Genomic DNA, 24,510 nt, shown 5'->3' with positions numbered 1-24,510 from the left:
GATTTAACCATTTATTGTATAAATGGAATACAGTTAATCTTGGCGTTTGAAGGGCTCCGCGTTTGGAGATGTTCCCTGAATTTTGTGCAAGCTTTTCTGAGCATGCTAAGCAAAACCAGGGAACGCTAAGCAACACCCCCCATAGGGATACAATAGCAGAATAATAGCAATACATTAACATGTAACTTGTCAAAATCACAGTATTTGAGCTTAACCATGACATGTAACATAGTCAAAAATCACAGTATTGAGCTTAAAGCTATACTGTGTAAGTTGCTCAACTAGTGGTCAGTAGCGGTATAGCAAACCGCGGTCGCGTCTGCTTTTTTCGTTTTTTCGCCGCGGACTGGGCCTTCAGACCACCGCGTCTGCCTCGCCTCGCCGAGACGCATCCATAGAGGTCTCTCGTGTCCCTCTACGAGCAGTGGTTGGGGAGTTACATGCTAGACTCCTAGACCAGTGTAAACACTGCAGTGTACTTCCTGAAGAGCCCGGCAGTGTATGATCTGCGCTGTGATTGGCCGGTAGGGAGACACGTATACAGAATGATGCAGATGACGTCATTTTGCCGGGAAAAACAGTCCCGGTCACGGCCACAGGGGCTCAGTAGAACACATATAAAGAAAAGGCTTTGGGGGCTGAAATTAACAGAGTGGGTGTTCTAAAACTTTAGCGATTTAATAATTAGGAGTAATAATCATGTGACATAATGACCAGCAGATATGTTAATGAGGTATTGCAGCGACTTGACTCCGATGTCCTGCATAAACTAACGCTGACGCTTCATTTTTTTTCTATTGATTACTCAGCCCATGGAGACTTGACTTTTTTTTATTTGTCGTATTCCTAAGACAAAAGATTTGTTATACTAAATTTACTCCCATTGATTCCGGATGGGGACCTAAGTGCATTTGGGTCCCCATCCGGTATCAATGGGGGTAAATTAACTGTAATCAAATTGTTTCTTGCTTCCACTAAACCATAGTTTTGTGGGGCCGTTTTAAGCAGAATCTATGTTTTTTTCGTGCAAAACAAATGCTTGCAATGGATTCAGAATCATGAAAAAACCCTAGTTTGACCCCTCACATGCTACTTAAAGCACATTTATTTTTATTTTTTCCCCCCTGTATAGTCAAGTTAATGGGACCCAAACTTCCAGCAGCTTTTTCAATATGTTCCACAACTGGGATTTCTTAGGACTTTTGATATGTTGTCACTAACATATTTAATGAAACAAAAAAAGTTAAAGAGTTTCCGTTGCAATTTGTTTGAGGTTAACCCGTCAGGGTTCCCACACATTTTTACCAATGAATTTCCAAAACTTTTCCAGAATATTTAACCCAATTTCCAAGACTATATTATAACAATAATTCCGCTCAATAAAAAGTCGCTTACTCCTATACACAATGCCTAAAGACAGGTAGTGTATGCCAGTGGTTCTCAACCTTTTCAGGCTGTGACCACAGAAATAATCATATTTTAACTGGGGACCCGGCACCCTGACCTATATAACACGGTTCTATTGTGAAAATAGCCGATCTACATGCTGACAATGCCTCGCGTTGCGAGGCGTTGTGAGCATGTAGATCTGCTATTTTCACAATTTCTGCCTCTAATATTTGACAATTTGGCCAATGTTTAATTAGTCATTTCAGAGGTATTAACAAAATCAATAACCAAAGACAATGCATACTGTTAGATATGAATTATTATACCATAATTCTATGTTTGTGTATGAAGCTCATATGACCATATAAGGTTAAATATTATGAACTGAACTCACAGTATGGAGACCACATTTTGGTCGGATACTCTGGGCTCAGGCTAATAGATTACAGGTCATAGTAACTTTGGTTGCCCTGGCTACGAAATCATGATATACTGTATGTCACTAGTGTGGAAAATTACCAACACTACGTGGCACTTTCTTCCTGTTATTTCCTTGTTATGATATGGGAACGAATCAATGAGTTCCTACTACTTCCTTGTTATGATATGGGAACGAATCAATGAGTTCCACGCTTCTTACTGTCATAAACTGTATGTCTTTATATACATGTTTTCCTCCATCTTGGAGGAGAGAGATAATTAGAAAGCTGCCGCTATGGTACGCTCACTGTTTGTCTCCTCTGTCTGACTCCTCTCAAAATACAGCAATCTAAGATATACGTCCTTTGGTCTCTGTGTTTTATTTTAACTATGGATTTATAGATCCATATTTATCTTTAATAATTTATTTAATACATACCGGTAGCTATTTTTTTCCAGGACCTTCCAGGACCCTTGATCAATTCCAAAACTTTTCCAGTACTGGAAAAATATTTTTCTAATTTCAAAATATTTCCAGGAATTTCATGACCGTGGGGAACCCTGACCCGTTATTTTCAACAGAACTCCTGCAGCGCTGCTGACCTGGACCTCCTCTCCGTGCGTGTAGAGCAGGTGCAGCTTCATGTCGGCGAAGGTGGGCGCGATGGCCTGGCAGCGCCCGCACTTGATCTGCAGCTCCACTGGGTCCTCGTGCTCCTCCTCCTCCCGACCCTGCTCGTCTGACGTCTCTGGAGACGCCGCCCTGGAGGAGACACAGCAGCACACACAACTAGAAACAGTGCTTCTCAAACTTTTCAAGGTCTCCCATTAACCCATTTAGTGCTCCAGACATGAACGGGTTAAATGTCCAGCGTGCCTCTCGCAGGGCTCCATACGCGGCCCGTATCTTATTTTGAAGGCCAGAAGTCCATTGCGTAAACACTTCCGGGTTGACGTCATGACGTCATTCAACCGAAGCCATCATCCCCCCATGCCGTTCCTAAAATGGCCGATCGAGCCTTTGTTATTATGTTATTGTAGCGAGAATCTAATGCCATCCTTGGCTTTAAAAGTGTTGTTTGGAGAAAATGGACATTAAAGATGAGATCCACCGTCGGCCTCCATGTTATGGGATAACTATTTTGTGCACGTGGATCCGTGATGATGATGAATCGGCGAGGCCGATCGTGCCAGGACGTTCCAACGGACTATAGGGTAGGAGAACCGGCGTTACTCTATAGTCTATATACAGTATTTTACGCAAGTATACTCGGGATCGGCACTCTAAATACTTGAGTATTTTTCACGAGTATACTCGGGATCGGCTACAAATGAGTTAACAGTTCTACTGCCAGATTTATTATTTATTTATTGGGTCTGGTGCCAGCAAAAAGCAGCTTACCTTTGCGATGTTATAGAAAATTATCTATTGATTATTTCCAAACTAATTATTTTTTACAATGGACACTCATATGTGTACTTTAGCCAACCTGGCGGCAGAGGGCAGCCTTATGCAAATAATTAATGTGAATTGGGCCGCTCCGCTTGCCATCCATTCAGAGCATAGAAATGCATTTTCTAGATCAGATCCACAGAGAACAGCCAGGAAGTGATTTGGGACTCCATTATTGTTTACGGGCGGTGGATTTTTGAGAGCAGCGTTACGGGAGATGTTTTTACTGTACACGGCGGCGCGACCCCTCATCAGCTTACAGTCATCAGACAAGGTAAAAAGAACGAGCCGTATTGGCAGCGCGCTTGGGTCAAAATTGGGGCGAACGGGAACGTCCGAAGCAGTAAAAGAGTTAACTATGACAGTGTACAAATGGAACCATGTTGTTCCAGGGACCAGCCAGAAGCAAATATTTGAGTTACAAATGTTCGCTTTTAAAAAGATATATTCAAAGACTTGTGCAAAAAAGACAAATCACGATTTTTCAAAAATAGCAGATCTACAAGCTTGCGAGTGCCGCGCTGTGAGCTTGTAGATCTGCTATTTTTCAACAATGAAAGCATTAAATAATTCTAGGCCTAAATGGGTAAACTAAGTATAAGTGGTTAAACTGAAGTGATATTGATAAATTCCAAATATGATCAAAGTATTCTGAGGCACCTCATGGACTAGTCAGTGACATTCTCACTAGCGGTGGGCGATAATATTTTCCCAAGCTGTATTACGATACACAATCTTATCACAATTCTTTTTCATGTTGGTTTTTATGGTTATTTTTCAAGTTACTTAACAGTACAACCACCTACAGTACAAGGTAACAAAAACTAAAAGAAAAAGGAGTAACAGACCATCTAGACCAGTGGTCCTCAAAGTGGGGTCCAGGGACTCTCTGGGTTCCTTTTGGGAGGTCTAAGCTCTGACAGTATACAAATGAAACCACATTTGGTTTCATTTGTATACTGTCAGAGTTAAGAGGAGACCTTGACATTTTAAAGTTTGAGACTACCCTCAAACTGATTTAGACGAAATTGCAGGTTTAAATGAACTAGACCTTACCCGTTCGAAGATATGTGCTCCAAAATATGTGCAGAGTGTGGGTTGTGGGGAAAGTTACTGTAACTGGTGCGTGCGTGAGAATATGTGGGAGCATCATAATGTAAGGAGCAGCTCATGGAGGAGTGTATATTTATGATGGATACAAATAATTTAACATTTTTTTTCATACCCGTTGGAAGATGAGACACACATCAAACGCACAGAGAGAGAGAGAGAGAGAGAGAGAGAGAGAGAGAGAGAGAGAGAGAGAGAGAGAGAGAGAATGCACAATCCTAACTGTGAGAGAGGGAGCTCTGTGTGTGTGTGTGTGATCCCATGGCCTGGAGGAACGGACCGTAACCCTGGCAACAGACAGTAGAAAACGCTAATAAACAGCTTTAATTTGGGAGAAATGAAATTCGGGCTCCGTCACCGTTGGTATAATGCTAATGGCCAATACCATGTGAACTTTGGGATCAGTTGCTGAAGCGAGTGAATAGATAAACGTAGATAAGCGTGAGCGTTAGAGCGTGAGTTTGCTCCTTTATTAGTAGGATTATGCAATGAATCTCTGTATTAAAAGTTCAACAGGATTTTTAACAAGGCTCCCTCATCGTATCACAATATATACGATATCTCTGAAAAGGAATATTGTGAAGACATTGTATCACCATATCGCCCACCCCTAGTTCTTACCCCTCGACAGGCACGTGGTCCTCATGCTGGCTGATGGAGGGCTCCACGGTCAGCACCACCTTGTGCACCTCCCTCAGGTGGGTGAAGTACACGCCCACGTAGCCGAAGGCCTTCTGGCAGAAGGCGCAGCGCAGTGCCCTCCGGGGCCGCCCGTCGGCGTGGTGCAGCTTCATGTGGGTGCTGAGGCTGCCCGAGTGGGCGTAGGCCTTGCGGCACACGGGGCAGACGTACGGCCGCACGTTGGCGTGGCTGTTCATGTGGCTCTGGAGGTGGTGCTTGAACTGGAAGCAGCGGCTGCAGGTGGGACAGCGGTGGAGCGGGCGGCCGGAGCCTAGGAACGCTCTCAGGTGGGGGGAGGCACCTGTAGAAGATAGTTCGCAAGTTTAGTATGTGAACGGTCACAGCTTGTCCGTATGTATGTATGTATGTATGTATGTATGTCTGTAATGTATGTATGTCTGTATGTATGTATGTATGTATGTATGTATGTATGTATGTATGTATGTAATGTATGTATGTATGTATTGTATGTATGTATGTATGTATGTCTGTAATGTATGTATGTACAGTATGTATGTATGTATGTATGTATGTATTAGTGATGTTACCGATAATCGTCAATGGATCTCCGAGGTAAATTCACCAATCCGATCAATGCATGCGCTAGTCAAGAGTTTGTTATGGTCGCGCTGGTCCTCCTCGCTCCACTTCTCTCTCTCTCTCTCTCTCTCGCTGTCTGTGCGCGGTGTGTGTGTGTGTGTGTGTGTGTGTGTGTGTGTGTGTGTGTGTGTCGCACTCCTCCATGTGTGTGCATGTGTGCGTGTGTGAGAGAGAACTCACGGCAGTCACGTTGTTGTTAAACCTCGTTCCAAACACCATAATTCCAAATAAAGTCTATTTGAGTAGTCTATGGGAGTAGCTGTGGACAACACTTGTTGTCGATCTAGTTATATCATTTTTAGTTCCCTGTATAGAGTTTAAGACGATCAATTCCACCCGACTAGCATTAGCCACACATGCGCTAATGGGTTGCCAGATTGGCCAGAAACAAGCAAACAGGTCTATAAAAACGTGAGTCAAACGTTGTTGTCTATAATATTGTTTAAGAACAGTGGTTCTCAAACATTTTCATGCCAAGAGCAAGGACCCCAAATGTATACTGTATAGGAAAACAATATTAAAGGACCTATATTAGGCCTATTATTGATTCTGCTTTTAAATAAAAAATGCTATTAACCAAGTAAGCTGAAATGTTATTGAATATAATTGAAAGAGAGTTACATGGTTTGTTTTTTGCCTTTATGATTATTATGAAGGGCAGGCAATATTGCCACTGTCTGTCTAAAATAAATAAAAATAATAATAATATTGCCCCACTTGATCGGATCGGTGATTGATCGGTATCGGGTGATCAAACTTAGGTGATCGGTTCCTAGATTCAAGATTCAATAACTTTATTGCCATGTCAACAAGTTGATAGGAATTTGTCTTGGTTCACTCTCAACATAAAACAAAAAACAAAAACCTGATCGGACCATCTCATACATGCATGCATGCATGCATGCATGCATGCATGCATGTATGTATGTATGTATGTATGTATGTATGTCACGCCTGATACTGTGGTTCTATGGGTTTGTCGCTCTGACATCATGCTCTGACGTCACTGTGATGTCAGGGGAACCACTCTTAACAGAATGGGTTTGCCGCTCTGACATCACGCTCTGGCTTCACTGTGATGTCACACTAACAGAATCACTTTTATGCCCATATATGGAGTTCCCTGATGTCATCAATATTAAGCCCATATCTAACAGGACTTCATATGGGAATGCCCATGGAGGCCCGCATCGGCCACATACCACACTAAGAGAATCCATATGGCCAAGACAGATGTCCAAGACAGCAAATATCTGTGTGGCTGGTTCTACAGACAGGGATCCCATCTCCATGTATGGGCATAAAAGGTTATGATGTCAGATGTCACAGACATCATAGGACTTTCACATAACGAATAACTGAGTAAGCATGTTTGGGCTCTCACAACACATCTCCATATACAGTACATGGATCTCCATATATGGGTACCAGGGGTCTCCATATATGGGTAACTGGTCTGATATACATCACTGGCCACATGGCCAAGAATTGGCACGAGGTCGCATGTCACCCTGAGGCGTCTTACTAGTATTTTTTATCATGATTGATTATGTGTGACGTTATTAGTTCTTATGATACATTATGATACAGGATAGCTTGTAAGAGTTTAGATGTCTCACTAGGACTGAGTAGCTATTGTTTTGGTAAAGCTTATCTTGTTATGGTTCAGCTTGTACTTTGAGTACAGTATAACTGTGATCCCTGAATTGTGCCTCTTGGCAGAACTACCTTACCACTGACTTGAGTGTTAAACGTACTTCTGTCCATGATATCATGTTTACATAATAAATCATAACCACCACCACCTAATACATTGTCTTGTCTCCTCATTTTCTCATTGATTATGGATTGATCTGAATTCCTCCCAGTGTTGATTTCGTCGACTAAAACTATTGACGAAAAATGTGTGTCGACTGCGTTGTTTTCACTGACAAAAACTAAATAAAAACTAAATAAAAACTAAATAAAAACGAAGCTGTGATGACTAAAACTAAGACTAAATATATTGACAATTTCGTCAACAAAATAAAAACTAGACTAAAACGTTAGGGAGGAACTAGTGGAGAAGAGAGTCATTTTATGTTTGGTTGCTCACAGGTGTTGCGTGCTGAAAATAGCAGATCTACAAGCTCACACCGACGCGTTGTGAGCTTGTAGATCGGCTATTTTCAGCACACAACCAAGTGTAAAATCAGTCATTACGATGCCATCAAGGCCCGCCAAAATACATTTCAGTTGACTAAATCAACTGTAGATTTAGTCGCCTAAAATCTTATGATATTTAGTCGACTAAAATTAGACTAAAACTAAAACCTTTCAGGTGACAAAATTATGACTAAAACTAAATTACATTTTATTCAAAAGACTACGACTAAAACTAAATCAAAATGTGCCGTCAAAAACAACACTGATTCCTCCACACGACCACACACCTCTCGGGTAACCTCGCCTCACCAGGCTTTCTGGGGGAAAGCCTGGTATTCGTTTACTAAACAGGTTGGTTGATCCGGTCTAGACCGGATGATATCTTACGTCATTTTGTATTAAAAACGGACTACACTTTGGCCGGAACTACCGTCCGGAATCAGTTTTATCCCAGTTAGCGCATGCGCAAAACCAGGTTAAAACTGATTCCGGTCGGTAGTTCCGGCCAAATTGTAGTCCGTTTTGAATACAAAATGACGTAGGACGTCATCCGCTCCCGACCGGATCAAAAGCCCGAAATTGGAAGCGATCCCAGGCTACCTCTGGGGTGGAGGGTGGTGGCCGGGGTGGGCTGGCAGGGAGGGCCGTCCAGGGCCTTGGTGGTGGCGATAGCGGCGGCGGTGGTGGTGGAGAGCGGGCGCCCCAGGAGGAGCTCCTGTTCCTGGCCGTCTGGAGCGACGGCAGGCAGGCTGATCAGCTGAGGGACCGTCTCCATGACCAGTGTGGGCTTGGGCCGGATGCTGCGGTACTTCTTGGAAATGTCCACTTCCTCTTGCTGTCTGGAGCCCGGAACGCAGGGCGCCACCGGGGGCTTCTCCGGGACCCTCCTGCGGAAGAAAGACAAGGACCTCTTCTTTCGCGCCTCGAAAGCGAGGATGTCTTCCATTGTCTTTCGCTTCCTTCCCCTCTTCTTGCCAGCTGATTTCTGCAGGGATCCCAGCCCAGGCAGCAGTGTGGTCTGGGCCTGAGGCTGGAGAAGGGAGCTTGGCACCTGGTCGTGACTCGAGGCCTCAGCGGCGGTCTCAGGGGTCTTGGCCGAGGGATCTGAGGACTTGGTGAGTCCGGGCTGGCCGCAGACACCTTTCTTTTGCGGGGACGCGGCGGAGAGCTTGGCAGCTGGGATGAGGGTGCCTTTCATCTTGGAGTAGGGCAGGATGGGCAGCTTGCCCTTAGGTGGGGAGGGAATGATCTGCACGGCTTTGCTAAAGATGGCCGGGGAGAGGACCGTGATGCTGCCCGGAGGCTGGGCCGCCGCGGCGGGCTGCGCTGCTTGGCACGGCCTCCGCCCGGTCTTGCCCCCTTCCTTCGGGGCCTTGCTGCACGGGGAGCTTTTAGCAGAAGCGGGCGAGTACTGGAGGCTGGGCAGGAGGCCGGCTGTAGCAGGCCGCCCAGACCCGTCTGGCGCTCGCTCCGGCCGAGAGCCCGGATACAGAACGGCGTTGTCGGGGAGGGAAGCTGTGACGGCGATCTCAGAGGAGGAGGCCGGGTCGATCATGATGACCTTCTCTGAAGGCTCCGCCACGGCCACCCCACCTTCCTTTGTGGCCTTAGTCTCCATGAGCTCTTTCTTCACCATCGGAGACGTAGCCACTGACCTGCAGTAGTGGAAAAAGTACTAACATATTTTACTTAAATATATATAAAATGTACTTAACCCATTAGGCCTAGAATTAGAAGGATTCAAAAGACACTTATAGAACCGGGTCAAAATTCTAATGTTCACGACTTTTCAAAAATAGCAGATCTACGAGCTCGCAGCGCGGCACTCGGTGCCGCGCTGTGAGCTTGTATATCTGCTATTTTTCAATAGTTAAAGCATAAAATAATGATACACAAAATGTGTACCTGTTCTAAATGGGTTAAATATATATAAAATGTACTTAAAGTACTTAAAGTAAAAGTACAAAATGTTTGAAAATAGCCGTTCTACAAGCTCACAACGCGTTGCAGCGCAACGCGCTGTGAGCTTGTAGATCGGCTATTTTCAAATAGCCAAGGTATAAATTAGGGCTAAAGTTGTTTATGTATGTTTTATAATATCATAATTTATATCTGCAAAGTAACTAGTAACTAAAGTTTTCAAATAAATCTAGTGGAGTAAAAGTACAATATTTGGAACCGAGATGTAGCGGTGTAGAAGTAAAAGTACTGAAAACTGGAAATACTCAAGTAAAGTACAAATAGCTCAAAGGTGTACTTAAGTACAGTACTTAAGTAAATCTACTTAGTTACTTTACAACACTGCTGACCTGACTGAAGGCGTCGCGGCCACCTTAGCGGGCGTCTTCACCACCATCGGGGACGTAACCGCCGACCTGGCTGGCGACGTCGTCGCGGCCACCTTAGTGGGCGTTTTCACCCTGGCGGGTGGCGGTGCCGACTTGACCGACTTTTCCGCGGTCCCTTTGCTCCTCATTGGCTGGTATCGTGGAATGGGCAACTTGAGGTTCTTTTGGATTGGCTGGGTTTGCTGGGGTTGTTGCTGCTGCTGCTGTGGCGTCTGAGAGGCGACGGAGGAGGGCAGCGCCACCAGGGAGAAGGTGCCCTCCTGGCCCGCGATCTGCATCAGAGCATAGTTCTGGGCGGGCACGATGATGGACTTGGGGCTGGAGGCGGCGGCGGCGGTGCCCTCGGGGAGGGCGGAGGGAGGCTGGCAGGACAGGAGCGCGGGCGAGGGAGAGGGAGAGGGCGCCGTGGCCGGAGCCTTGGGGGCGATGCTGCGGAACTGGAGGCTCTTCATAAGGACTGAAGGTCTGGACTCACCGTCACCGGCTGCCCTTTAAAAAACACACAAAAACAATACTGTTACACTCATAGGCGATTTTAATGGGTGTCTATGGGTGCACTTGCACCCCCTGGCCGCCAGGGGGATGAACAACCTCATAAAGTCATTGCAAGCTACCACAAGCAACGAATTTCCACGGAGCAAAAAAGTGTCTGTTATTTAGCTCTGGTGGTGAATTTGGTGGTGAACTGCTCCTAAAGCCCTCTCTCTCTTAAGTGTATTGTACACACAAGTTGTTGCAAAAATAAGTAAATAAATCATATAGACATATGCTCATGATGTCTAGAAAAGCAAAGTTTATATTGTGTTACAATTAGGTAAAAAATAAACCTTAGAAACCCGTTAAAACAACAGGATAAACCATACAAAATCCGAAAATGTTCGCACGAGCGTATGAGGAACCAAGTCTTGCACCCCCTGCTAGAAGAGGCTAGAATCGCCTATGGTTACACTAGAGCAGGGTTCCCCAATAGGCCCGCGGGGGGCTACTGTCTGGCCCCCACCAACCCCAGTAATAATGGTGCTATAAGAGCAGCACCAACACTAGTATATCGTCGTTGTCGGGTGGAAATCTCGTATCTCCAAACTTGTACGTTCTTTCGCAAATCATACAAGGCCGTCCGCACAAAAATAGTGAAAACAGCAGATCTACAAGCACACAACGCCTCGCGGTGCGAGGCGTTGTGTGCTTGTAGATCGGCTGTTTTCACTAGTTTAAATCATTTTTAAAATGATAAATTCATAACAAACAGTTTTGGACATACAAGGTTTTCACCCGACAACGACGAAAACTGTCGCTGGAGTAGCGGCAACGCCACCGTCGCCCCCTGCAATGCTGTGGCCCTCGGCTTGGTACCCTAGACATAATTCGCCCCTTGGGGAAAACTAATTGGGGAACCCTGCACTAGACCTCTCTCTCAACTAAGGGGTCCTTGGCCTGAAAACATTGAAGACCCCTGCACTAGACTGCACTCTGTCGAGGTGCCAACTTGTGCCTTGTGCACTCATGGTCACTTTCCATAGAAATGTACTTATTAGTTGGTGACGTCACCAAGAACGCTGCTCCCTCATTGGCTAAAGGCCCAGAACGCTGCTTCTTCATTGGCTAATGTCCTCCAACAGACAGACAGCACTCATCACCCTACTTGCACGCTCTGCTGGCGCCAAGTAATAATGTTTTAGAAACTACTCTACTTGGCTAGCCTAACAAGCCTAAATGTATTCTTCATCAGATCGTCATCAAACTTTCCACAGCAAACAAAGAACTTCCAACATTGCAACACATTGCAGATTGCGGTCTAAATTCCCAGAGTGAACCAACGTGAGTTTTATGACAAGCTCCGACTGCTCCGTGACCTCTCTTTAGTGTAGTTTTTGAAAGTTATTACGGTTAATACAGTCAGCACAGCAGTGTGTGACCACAGCAGGGGGTTGGCCCCGTGTTCTTCTATGGTGTCATTTAAGCCATTTAGGCCTAGACTTATTGAATGCTTTAATCATTGAAAAATAGCAGATATACAAGCTCACAGCACGGCACCGAGTGCCGCGCTGCAAGCTTGTAGATCTGCTATTTTTGAAAAATCGTGAAAATGTGTGCACATCTTTGAATATATATATATTTTTAAAGCGAACATTTGTGACTCGGATTTTGCTTCTGGGGGGTCCCTGGAACTAAAAACTTTGAGATGGGGGTCCGTAGCCAAATACATATAATTCTGGGGGTCCTTGACATAAAAAGGTTAGAGCACCACCGACATAGAAACATAGGTATTTCACAAACCTGTTGGGATATAGAATCGGGTCAAAAAGTCTTACACAAATGTTCACGATTTTTCAAAAACAGACGATCTACAAGCATGTGTATATCTGCAAATTTTCAACAGTTAAAGCATAAAATAATGCGTTACTTCCCCGGTCTAAACGGGTTAAACTCAGTCCAAGCTGGAAACGAGGAGTCACATACTGTCACTAACAAGTGCATGTCCAAGCGTGTGACAAGCTGCCTTATTATCCATATTTCCTTCCACCCCACACACACACACACACACACACACACACACACACACACACACACACAGGATTCTCTCTCTCTCTCTCTCCCCGTCCCCCCGGGCCCGGGACAGAGTGTCCCCTTTGATTGGCGCTCAGTGTGCGGCCGTGGTGCATGCTGGGGGGCTCTGTGGGGTGCTCCCTGTACCCCCCCTGGCTTCCTGGAAGGATCAGCCAGCGGAGCGTGAAAGCCGCCCAAGGGCAGGGGGGGGCTTTGCGACGAGGAGGAGGGCGAAGAAGAGGGGCTACGCTTCGCTCTCATCTCCCGACAACAAGCACCACAGCCTGGCCAGAAGAGGGGGGCTGAGAAAGCCCCCCACAACCCCGCAACAAAGCCCTGGATTCACTCTTAATGCCCTGTGTCCACAAATGGTGTTTTAAAGGTGCCCGGTGGGGATGATGCCTTCAAATACTAAAAAGAAACACGCACAAAAAAATGTCAAGTGGACTTGGAAAAACCCTCAGAACAAGATTATATCATATAAAGAAGGTTTAAGGACTTTATCCTCTCAATCTGCTTTATAGTTTTCCAACCATCAATCAAAGAGCTACAGGTATGGCTTCAAACCAACAGCAAAAATGCCTTCCATCTACAGTATATCAATACTGCATCTTCACTCCAAAATCAGAAAGACATTTACAGTGGAATGCTTAAAATTGGCCTAATAGTAAACACATTTTGTGGGTTTAAATTTCACATTTTGATCCGCGTCGCCAATAGCAGCCTTTGATACGGGCGTGGTTCCAGATTCTCCGCGTGATACCGATCGGCGGAAAAAAACAAAAACGCAAGAGCCTGGACGTGTCATAAAAGGCAAACGTTCGACGTGTGATTTCTCTTGACACACACACACACACACACACACACACACACACACACACACACACACACACACACACACACACACACACACACACACACACACACACACACACACACACACACACACACACACACACACACACACACACACACACACACACGTGTTCAACCTTTTTTGTATCCATTTCAAATGGATTTTGGGGGCAAGAAGCTTTTCACATTTCAAAAGACTTGAGAAGAGAAATAAACGTGGAAAGGCACACTATTTAACACCTGGAAGTATTTGTGCGAGGACAGATTATTTATACAGTCTCCCCCCACCGCCACATTACGACTGTGTAAAGTTGGAGCCTTTCCCTCTCTCTGTGTGGGTAGTTGACTCCAGTTTGACGGTGAATTTGGCTCGACACGGGGGCAAGAAAAGGGAACGATGGGATACGAATGAATCCCTCCCGGGATTTGATGTGGGCATGGCAGGAAGGAGGGGACAGGACGGGGGAGATTTTCGTCCCAACAGGCAACGCCTGGTTCTTTGTTCCCGTCATGTGAGAGTACAGCTGCCACGGCTCGGTTCGAAATGGCGGAGACACCTTCATCCAAAGCTACAAAAGAGTCTCACGCCCAGTGGTGTAAAGCAGGGGTTCCCAAACTTTTTTGTCTCAGGGCACCCCATAAATATTTTTTTTTAATCCGAGGCACCCCTACATTATAATTTTCACTCCCAGCACCTTATATTTATAGCATATCGTCGTTGTCGGGTCGAAACCTTGTATGTCCAAAACCGTTCGTTTTGTATTCATCATCTATAAAATGTACTAAACTAGTGAAAACAGCAGATCTACAAGCACACAACGCCTCGCATCGTGAGGCGTTGTGTGCTTGTATATCGTCTGTTTTCACTAGTTTTGTGCGACAGTCTTGTATGATGAAGCAGGGCTTTGCTTTACCAAAAGACGTAAACATTTGAAACTTGGAGATACGAGGTTTCTGCCCGACAGTGACGATATTTTAGTGATTATGTTGCGAGGAAAACCTTGAGGTAATAGCCATTTTGGTTAGAACTGACTGAAAATAACTTTGTACTTCAAGTTTAAAATGATACTAAATATGTTTTCAAGTGTCCAAATAAATTCAAAATATTATCAAATTATCTCGCGGCACCCCTGGACTGCCGTCACGGCACCCCAGGGTGCCCCGTCACCCACTTTGAAAACCCCTGGTGTAAAGCAGTGGTTCTCAAGCTGTGGGTCGGAACCCCCAGGGGCGGTCCCCAAATTATTTGATTAACTTAATGTGAAACATTGTGTTCTCACTCAACAGTAAACAAACCAACATCACGTATTAGTGTAGAGAGGGGTATCTGCACATTTCTAAAGCGACAATTTAAGGCCTTTTTAATACCTCTGACAAAGTAAACATTGGCCAAATTGTCATATATTAAGAGGCAGAAATTGTGAAAACAGCAGATCTACATGCTACAGCAGATCTACATGCTCACAACATGCTCACGCCTTGTGAGCATGTAATGCCTCAACTCTTAGTGCTCAACTCTTAGTGCTCGTCAGGGTGGGGGGGTCCCTAGTTAAAATATGATTATTTGGGGGGTCCCCAGTTAAAATATGATTATTTGGGGGGTCCTTAAAATATGATTATTTGGGGGGTCGCGGCCTGAAAAGGTTGAGAACCACAGGTGTAAAGTCTCACGCCCAGTGGTGTAAAGTAACTAAGTACATTTACTTGAGTACTGTACTTAGGTAAAATATTTAGGTATTTGTACTTTACTTGGGTATTTCCAATTTCCAGTACTTTTACTTGTACTCCACTACATCTCGGATCCAAACATTATATACTTTCACTTCACTACATTTAATCGAAAACTTTAGTTACTAGTTACTTTGTAGATTTTGATTATTATTACAAAACATACATTCCAGCCATTTGAAAATAGCAGATCTACAAGCTCACGTGTCGTGAGCTTATTTTTATACATTAGAAAACTTGAGAAACGGGACATTCTGCATAAAGATTGGTAACGCTTTATTTTACAGGTACTTACTAGGTAATTACTAGGTTATTAGATAATACCCAGTATTTACTGGGTATTTACCAGGTAATTACATGGTAACTACCAGGTATTTTATTACCTGGTAAACACCTGCTATGTTCCTGAAAACTACCAGGTAATTAACAGGTAATATTAAGTATTTGCCTGGTAATTACATGTTAAGTACCTGGTAATACACTTATTAATTACTAGGTTTATTACCTGGTAGTTTCCTGGATACTACAAGGTAATTACCAGGTAATTATGAGTATGTAACTACCCAGTAGTTACAGTTGAACTGTACTGTAAAGTAAAGCGTGGGTCAATTGGATGACCTTACCTGGTAATTACTCAGTATTAACCCAGTAACTAGAAAAGTTTTTCCCAGGTAATTACCCAGTAGTTACAGTTGAACTGTACTGTAAAAGAAAGCGTGGGTCAATTCCATGACATTACCTAGTAATTACTAAGTGTTTACCCAGTAACTAGAATATGTACCTTGCATTTACCCAGTTAAGTGGAACTACGGTAAAAATAAGTACTTTTTGTTGGGACCAAATGGCATCGTGGCCATGGGTGGATAACATAACCAGGCAGTGGTGAATACTCAAAACACTCTTTTTTGCGTCCAGTGCATGCGAGTCAGCTTCTCCTCTAGACAGCACACTGCGTGTTGTGTGAGGAGGTGTTAATATAATTAATTTATATTTGTGTTTGATCATGGCTTGGTGATGGTGGGGATGCTGGTGTTTTGGGTGGTAACTCTGTGGATTTCAGATGCAGTGTGCTGTCCAGCGGAGAAGCAGACTCTCGGATACCAGAGAGGAGAGCCAGGACTTGGCATGCACTGAACGCAAATGAACACTGGTCATTTTTGGGGCATTCAAAGAGTGTTTTGAGTATTCACCACTCCCTGGTTATTTTATCCACCCATGGCCACGATGCCATTTGGTCCCAACAAAAAGTACTTATTTTTACCGTAGTTCCACTTAACTGGGTAAATGCAAAGTACATATTCTAGTTACTGGGTAAACACTTAGTAATTACTAGGTAATGTCATGGAATTGACCCATGCTTTCTTTTACAGTACAGTTCAACTGTAACTACTGGGTAATTACCTGGGAAAAACTTTTCTAGTTACTGGGTTAATACTGAGTAATACCAGGTAAGGTCATCCAATTGACCCACGCTTTACTTTACAGTACAGTTCAACTGTAACTACTGGGTAGTTACATACTCATAATTACCTGGTAATTACCTTGTAGTATCCAGGAAAATACCTGGTAACTACCAGGTAATAAACCTAGTAATTAATAAGTGTATTACCAGGTACTTAACATGTAATTACCAGTCAAATACTTAATATTTACCTGGTAGTTTTCAGGAACATAGCAGGTGTTTACCAGGTAATTACTAGGTAAAAATCCTGGTAGTTACCATGTAATTACCTGGTAAATACTGGGTATTACCTAGTAAGTACTTTCTACTTTTGTACTTCCAAGTACATTTTGATACCAATACACTTTTACTTGTAATAGAGTATTTCAACATTGCAGTATCCATACTTTTACTAAAGTAAAGCATTTGAGTACTTTTTCCACCACTGCTCATGCCTTTCCTCTCTGGACAAATGAGAACATTATGTGGACTACCTGGGCTTGTGTGTGGGGGCGACTGGCCACGGGGCTTACAAGCCTTTTGAAACTCAAACACATCTGACGGTAGACTGCAGGCCTTCAGCGCATTCCTGCTTTGTGCTTTTGAAGAAGATACTCGTCGTAGGTGATGAAGCAACGGGCACCACGTTGACTTTTAAAACCCATTCAGAACGGGTACACTATATTGTGTATCATTATTTTATGCTTTAACTATTGAAAAATAGCAGATTGCGAGCTTGTAGATCTGCTATTTTTGAAAAATCGTGAAAATTTGAATTTTGTCCCGATTCTGTGTCTTTTGAATCCTTCTAAGGTTTTTTGAAAAACCTACGTTTCTATGTCAGCAATCTGGCGAGCCATCGTCAAAGAAAAGGTCCTTTTCACTTAACTGGAGCTCAGTTGGTCTGTTCTTGAGAGACTACTATGTCAGTGGTTCTCAAACCTTTTCATTTGAAAGACCCCCAAAATGATATTTATTTGGCCACGGACCCCCATCTCAAAATATTTAGTTCCAGGGACCACCCAGAAGCAAAATTTGAGTTACAAACGTTCGCTTTGAAAATACATATATTCAAAGATTTGCACACATTTTCACAACTTTTTCAAAAATAGCAGATCTACTCGGTGCCGCGCTGTGAGCTTGTATATCTGCTATTTTTCACTGGTTAAAGCGTTCAATAATTCTAGGCCTAAATCATAATGCAGCTTCTAAAAGCTTTGTCATAGTCCGAGGTGAAGAGCTATCACCTCAACTTTTAGGTGGTAAGTTATCACCTAAAAATGTGATGACAAGTGGAGGCCATCATAGTCACGGGCTCACGGTGAAGTCCCATCACCGCGCCTCTGAGACCAGACTGATTGGTCAAGATCGACCAATCAGTGAACGGGGCGATGGGGAGATGTCTGAGGGTAGAAACAGAGGAGAGATGCTGGGGTTCACGGTGATAGCCCTTCACCGTGGCAAATGACGTAATGTTGTCGTTTTCTGACTTTAACACAATTAGTGCTGCAGGGTATGAAGGGTTAACTTTTCTTTGACGCCACGCTGATCTGCCCATTAGCACACGCTCTTATTGTGAAAGGCCTGCCTGGAATGTGTGTACACACACGGACTGTTGAATGACATCAACGATTACGTCATCTAGTCACATGACATGTGTCATGTGACAGTGTGTCATGGCGGCCGCCAGGCTTGCCTTGCTATTGTTGTTTGGAGCTGTGCTTTGGGTTTAAAAGTCTTATTTGGAGTAAATGAAGTCTCTTTATGGGCCTCTCCATTGACTTAACATGGAGGAGCTTCACTTCGCGTGCACGCCCAACGTGCGTTTTAAACAAATCGTGGACATTACCGATGCGGCCGCGACCGGAGCTACATACCGTAAGTATTAATACATTTACTGTAAATACAGTAAGATTGACGGTGAGCGCTGTCAATGGCGTCGTGTAGTAACCGGTTTTAATGACGGTGAGGATCGTCAAGGGCAGCAGAACAGTTAAAAGACTACACCGCGGTTTAGTTTATCACCCCAGACTGTACTATGATAGGGCCTCAACAACCCAATTCTCTTTGGACAGGTCCAAAAGAAAAACAACAGCAGCAGCAGACAAGATGTAACCAAGTAGTGTGCAATAATAATTTCAACAAAAACTATAATTTTGAACACATTCTTGCCAAATATTACTTATTTCTCGATCAACAAATCGTGGACATTACCGATGCGGCCGCGACCGGAGCTACATACCGTAAGTATTAATACATTTACTGTAAATACAGTAAGATTGACGGTGAGCGCTGTCAATGGCGTCGTGTAGTAACCGGTTTTAATGACGGTGAGGATCGTCAAGGGCAGCAGAACAGTTAAAAGACTACACCGCGGTTTAGTTTATCACCCCAGACTGTACTATGATAGGGCCTCAACAACCCAATTCTCTTTGGACAGGTCCAAAAGAAAAACAACAGCAGCAGCAGACAAGATGTGACCAAGTAGTGTGCAATAATAATTTCAACAAAAACTATAATTTTGAACACATTCTTGCCAAATATTACTTATTTCTCGATCAAATTCAACTGAAATCTTGGCACATGTGTGCACTGTGTTGCACGTGGTGTGATGAGGTGGTCACACGGTGAAGGGCAAAGCGCTCAGGGAAGTAAGAGGAATTATGAGATGGCGCGAAAGCACCAAGGTGTGACTGGTGGAATTTACTTTAGAAAAGATTAGTATTAGAGAGATTTGACTTGTGGTAAAAGTGGATACCATTTTCTTCTGAACTTCTTGGAGAAGTTGTTTGCAATAATAACAAGGTTTCCATTTCAACACAAATAGAATTTTGATAACACATTTTGCCAAAGATGACATATTTGCCGCTTAAATCCGACCTGAAGAGAATTGATCTGCAAAAAGACAAGGCAACAGAGGGGATAGCGGGCTACGCACTGATACTGTAAGCTAGAGGAGACGCTCTGAATGCCACAGCTTGCCTGCGCAACAGTTGTTATCACCATTCATCAATTTGTCATACATACTCTCTGAAAGCTCAACTCCCATTGGATAGTGCTAGGCTTGTTTGGCAGATGTCCTGCCTGTTTCACACTAGTAGGAATCTATCCAGATCGAGGCTAATAGTACAAATCTAACAGGCCCCTTATGAGCCCAGCGGTCCTGAATGGACCGAGCCATCCCCTCACATCCCACCAGGGGTGTCGCAGCAAATTCTGGGCCCTGGGTACAAGGATTCACTACGCTGCGAGCTTGTAGATCAGCTATTTTTGAAAAATCGTGAATCGTTAAGTATGAATATTTCAAATCCTTCAAAAGATTTTTTGAAAAAACGTATGTTTCTATGTCAGTGGTGCTCAAACCTTTTCATATGAAGGACCCCCAAAATGATTTGTATTTGACCACGGTCCCCCCCATCTCAAAATATTTTGTTCCAGGGACCCCCCAGAACCACAATTTGAGTTACAAATGTTCGCTTAAAAAAATACACATATTCAAAGATTTGCACACATTTTCACAACTTTTCAAAAATAGCAGATCTACAAGCTCGCAGCACAGCAGTCATGCTGTGCTGTGAGCTTGTATATCTGCTATTTTTCAATAGCTAAACTATAAAATAATTAAGGCCCCTCCACCACCCCTCCACCTCAGTCACACTTTTACCCCCCTTGTGACGCCCCACACATCCCACGCCACAGGAACTGTACGCCAAACAATCTGTCCCCATCTCCACAAATCTGCTGAGTCAGCACTGATGCAACCTGATGCTCTGAATCAGCCTGTGTAGCCAAATCAGGCTTTGATAAAGTGATAAACTCAAGTTGTTGTTTGTTTTTTTTTGCTATAAATGTAATATGCCTAATGGTAAAATCACATAGTCCTGGATCTAGGCATAGGCCCCGACTGCCCCACCAAACATGATGCCAAACATCCCAAATGTCAAGATATAAAAAAATAAAGGGCAAGTAAAAAACTATTTAAAACGCTTCAACTGTTGCAACAAATCAACACCGTTCATCCCATTTTACCCGGACATGTCCTCTTTATGGGTCCTAACAATTCTATCCAGGTCTTTTTGAGCGGTGCCAACAGCTCCTACATCTAGCTTTGTGTGTATGTCCGTCCGTCCGTCCGTCCGTCCGTATTTCCGTTGTAAAAAAGGCACCACTTACACTGGGTGCGATTTTTCAATGTAATTCCTTAACGCTTCCAGTGCCAGCCCCTAGAGGGCACCAAAGAATGCCAGGGTTTGTCCCATAGGCGAGCGTATTAGCATCCGGGGACTCACGTTGCAGTGACGCGCGTGCTCACGTTCGTGCAGGTCATGGAAAGGTCCCGGATGAAAATGGCTACACAATAGCTATTAGCATTTTCTCATTTTAAAGATAATTTTTCGGCGATTTCGCCGTAAATAAACCTCGCGCCGCCTCCCTAAAAACACAATCCAGAGATATGGCCCTTCAAAGATGTGGTTTTTCATTGGATTCGGCGGCGATTCGCGCCCTCGGCCACTGGATTGAAAATTTAGGCCCAGGCTTCAGAAGGCCTCGGATCATTTTATTCATTTCATTAAAAAAGCCGAACTTGTTCGGGATAGGCACACTGGACTACGTTCCGGAAGCGGCGCTGAACATTCGGTGAACATTGGGGGTCTCAAAAATGTATTTTAAACCATTTTTAATGGAATATATCGTCGGACCATGTAAAATGGCTCGCTGGCTAGCGTAGGACGAGCCAGGACCACCCACGGCTCTACAAGCAGCTCAGGGTAAGTAAAATTTAAAAAAAAATTGTATTGGATTGAAATAAAGCCTAACATGTTCGGGATAGGCACTGTATGTGTTAAAATGTCCGGGCATAGCATTTATCACTAGCTAAGCATATGTGTTTACAATACATGTTAATGAGTTAATTCTTCTGAACACACTCTGAGAAGCTCTTGGAGTGTGTGAGCCCATGCATATGTGTAAATATAACAGCACTGCACCGAGAGCTCCGTCGGTGCACCCTCGTGACCAGGGGGGGGCGTCAGAAGGGGTAGGAAAGTGGGACTGAGTTACTAGGGCCCAAGGTGGTGGAGGGGCCTCAATTATTTTATACTTTAGCTATTGAAAAATAGCAGATCTACAAGCTCACAGCGCGGCGAGCTTGTAGATCTGCTATTTTTGAAAAGTCGTGAAAATTTGTGCAAATCTTTCAGGCGAATATTTTTTAAGCGAACATTTGTAACTCAAATTTTGCTTCTGGGGGGTCCCTGGAACTAAATATTTTGAGATGGGGGTCCGTGGCCAAATACATATCATTTTGGGGGTCCTGCACATGAAAAGGTTTGAGCTCCACTGACATCGAAACATAGGTTTTTAAAAAAAAAAAACCTTAGAAGGATTTGAAATATTCAAAGATTGTCATGATTTAAAAAAACCTTAGAAGGATTTGAAATATTCAAAGATTGTCATGATTTTTCAAAAATAGCAGATCTATATATCAGATCTGTATATCTGCTATTTTTCAATAGTTAAAGCACAGGGGCCCCACAGTGAATCCTTGTACCCAGGGCCCAGAATTTGGTGCGACACCCCTGCTCGTGACCCTGTAATTCCAGTTGAACCTCCCAGGGTTCAAAGCTGAAGTGTGAGCTCATTTTAACGGCAGTAATGGCTCACTTGAGCTGCGTCGAGCGACGGTGTTGCTTGTACAAGATGCTGCACTGGTTACCACTTAAGTGCTGTGAGCTCTCAAAAATGTCAATATGTGAAATGAAAGTGAAATGTGCATGTTTTTGAGGCAATTATTCGATTATTCATATAATTATTGGTCTACTTTCTAGAGATGAATTAAGCCTTAAGACATTTTGTTACATAGCTGAATTCTCCATTCATCAGTACAGGCATTACTTTAGATTATATATAGCACCTTTGAGAAAACCTTTAGTATTAAGTATCCTTTTAGTGTCTACAAGAGGCCGGGCCAAGTGTCCTGCATGCACGCACACACACACAAAACCTAACCTCACAAAAACTGAATGTACAGTAGGCATCCTCCCTGTCACATGCAGAGGGTTCTGTACGCACACTTTTTGCGTTTTAATGGCTTAAGTTGTACCCACCAGTTTCCATGCTGGTAAAGCAAGCCTGATGAAAGTATCAAACAGGCAAAATTCGACAGAACACAGGAAAATACATCTACTCTGTTCAGTTTCAGCTTAACCCAGCTGAACCCAGTGCTGCCCACAAGGAGCGCGGTGGAGGGGAACAGTTAGGGGTTAGGTGTCTTGCTCATGGACACTTAGCTGGAGCTGGAATCGTACCTGGGACTTCTGGGACCTCCGGAGTAGGGCTGTTACAATTATTACATAATCGTCTAATCGTGATTATTTAACATTATCGCAATTATTTTGTCATAATCGTCATAATCGTGAATGTTGAAAAAATTCCGAAATAGTGGATCTACAAGCTCACAGTTGTTCAGGCCAGGCACACGCACACGCACACGCACACGCACACACACACACACACACGCAGCCTCCACCGCTCAGTTCACAGGAGTGTGATTTTTTTTTTACTTAAAGACTTTGCCACTTTTCAACCTACTGTATCTTCATATAATAGGTCCTCACTAATGTTCATAATAAAATAGCACAATTTTTTTCTACTCGGTCCAAGTCTCTTAGGACTTAGGAGAGCTGTTGGAAGTTCAGAAACCTATCATCTTGTGACATCATCGTTTGACAGATTTTTTTATCAATATTGTCGAAAGATATTTAGATTTTTATTATCGCGAGAACAATGGCTTCCACTTTGATGATGGCTTTCTGACCTGCCCACAGCTCTCCTCTGAGACAGAGACCGAGTAGAACAAAATTATGCTATTTTATCATGAACATTAGTGAGGACCAATAAACATAGGTTGAAAAGTGGTGAAATCCTCCTTTAAGTAAAAGCATCAATACTGCAATGTAGAAATACTCTGTTACAAGTACAAGTCTGGGAAATAAAAAAGGTACTTGAGTAAAAGTACAAAAGTAGAAAGTACTCATTATGCAGAATGTCCCATTTCTCAAGTTTTGACACGTATAAAATGAGTAAAGAATGTATATAGGGCTGAAGTGGTTAATGCTGGTATGTGTGCCATGCTGGTATGCTTTGTAATAATGATGAAAATATACAAAGTAACTAGTGACTAAAGTTTTAAAATAAATGTAATAGAGTAAAAGTACAATATTTGCCTCTGAGATGTAGTGGAGTAGAAGTAAAAGTATTGAAAATTGGAAACACTCCAGTAAAGTTAAAGTACCTCAAAATTGTACTTTAGTACAGCACCTGAGTAAATGTACTTTGTTACTTGACACCAGGGGTTCCCAGGGCACCCCTATAAATATTATTTTCATCCGAGGCACCCCTACATTATATTAATCATTTTACCCCTACATTATATTAATCATTTTCACTCCCCAACACCTTATATTTAGGCATATTTTAGCGATTATGTTGCGAGGAAAACGTTGAGATAATAGCCATTTTGATTAGAACGGACTGAAAATAACTTTGCACTTCAAGTTTAAAATGATACTAAATATATTTCAAGTGTCCAAATGAATTCCAAATATTATCAAATTATCTCGCGGCACCCCTGGAGTGCCATCACGGCACCCCAGGGTGCCCCGGGCCGTCACCCACTTCGAAAACCCCTGCTTTACACCACTGTTAGTGGGGATGTCACTTGACAACACCCAATAAAGCTATATATCCATTCTTACAAAATATTCAACAAATTACTCAAAGGTTTCATCCCT

General features: G+C 43.5%; 1 protein-coding gene across 1 annotated transcript in view; it reads right to left on the bottom strand.

Moving 5' to 3' along the window:
- Positions 1 to 24,510, bottom strand: part of znf438 (zinc finger protein 438) — a 136,146-nt gene that overhangs the window by 5,993 nt on the left and 105,643 nt on the right. The window contains exons 3-6 of the mRNA XM_080752428.1: positions 10,108 to 10,630; positions 8,399 to 9,453; positions 4,994 to 5,354; positions 2,413 to 2,572 (exon numbers count right to left, since the gene is read on the bottom strand). Coding sequence (XP_080608554.1) covers positions 2,413 to 2,572; positions 4,994 to 5,354; positions 8,399 to 9,453; positions 10,108 to 10,598 — 2,067 coding nt within the window. The 5' untranslated portion in view covers positions 10,599 to 10,630. The remainder of the gene's footprint in view (positions 1 to 2,412; positions 2,573 to 4,993; positions 5,355 to 8,398; positions 9,454 to 10,107; positions 10,631 to 24,510) is intronic.

The sequence above is a fragment of the Nannobrachium achirus genome (genome assembly GCF_963921795.1).
Source record: "Nannobrachium achirus genome assembly, chromosome: 21".
Classification (NCBI taxonomy): Eukaryota; Metazoa; Chordata; class Actinopteri; order Myctophiformes; family Myctophidae; genus Nannobrachium; species Nannobrachium achirus.
This window is presented reverse-complemented; position numbering and strand designations above follow the sequence as displayed.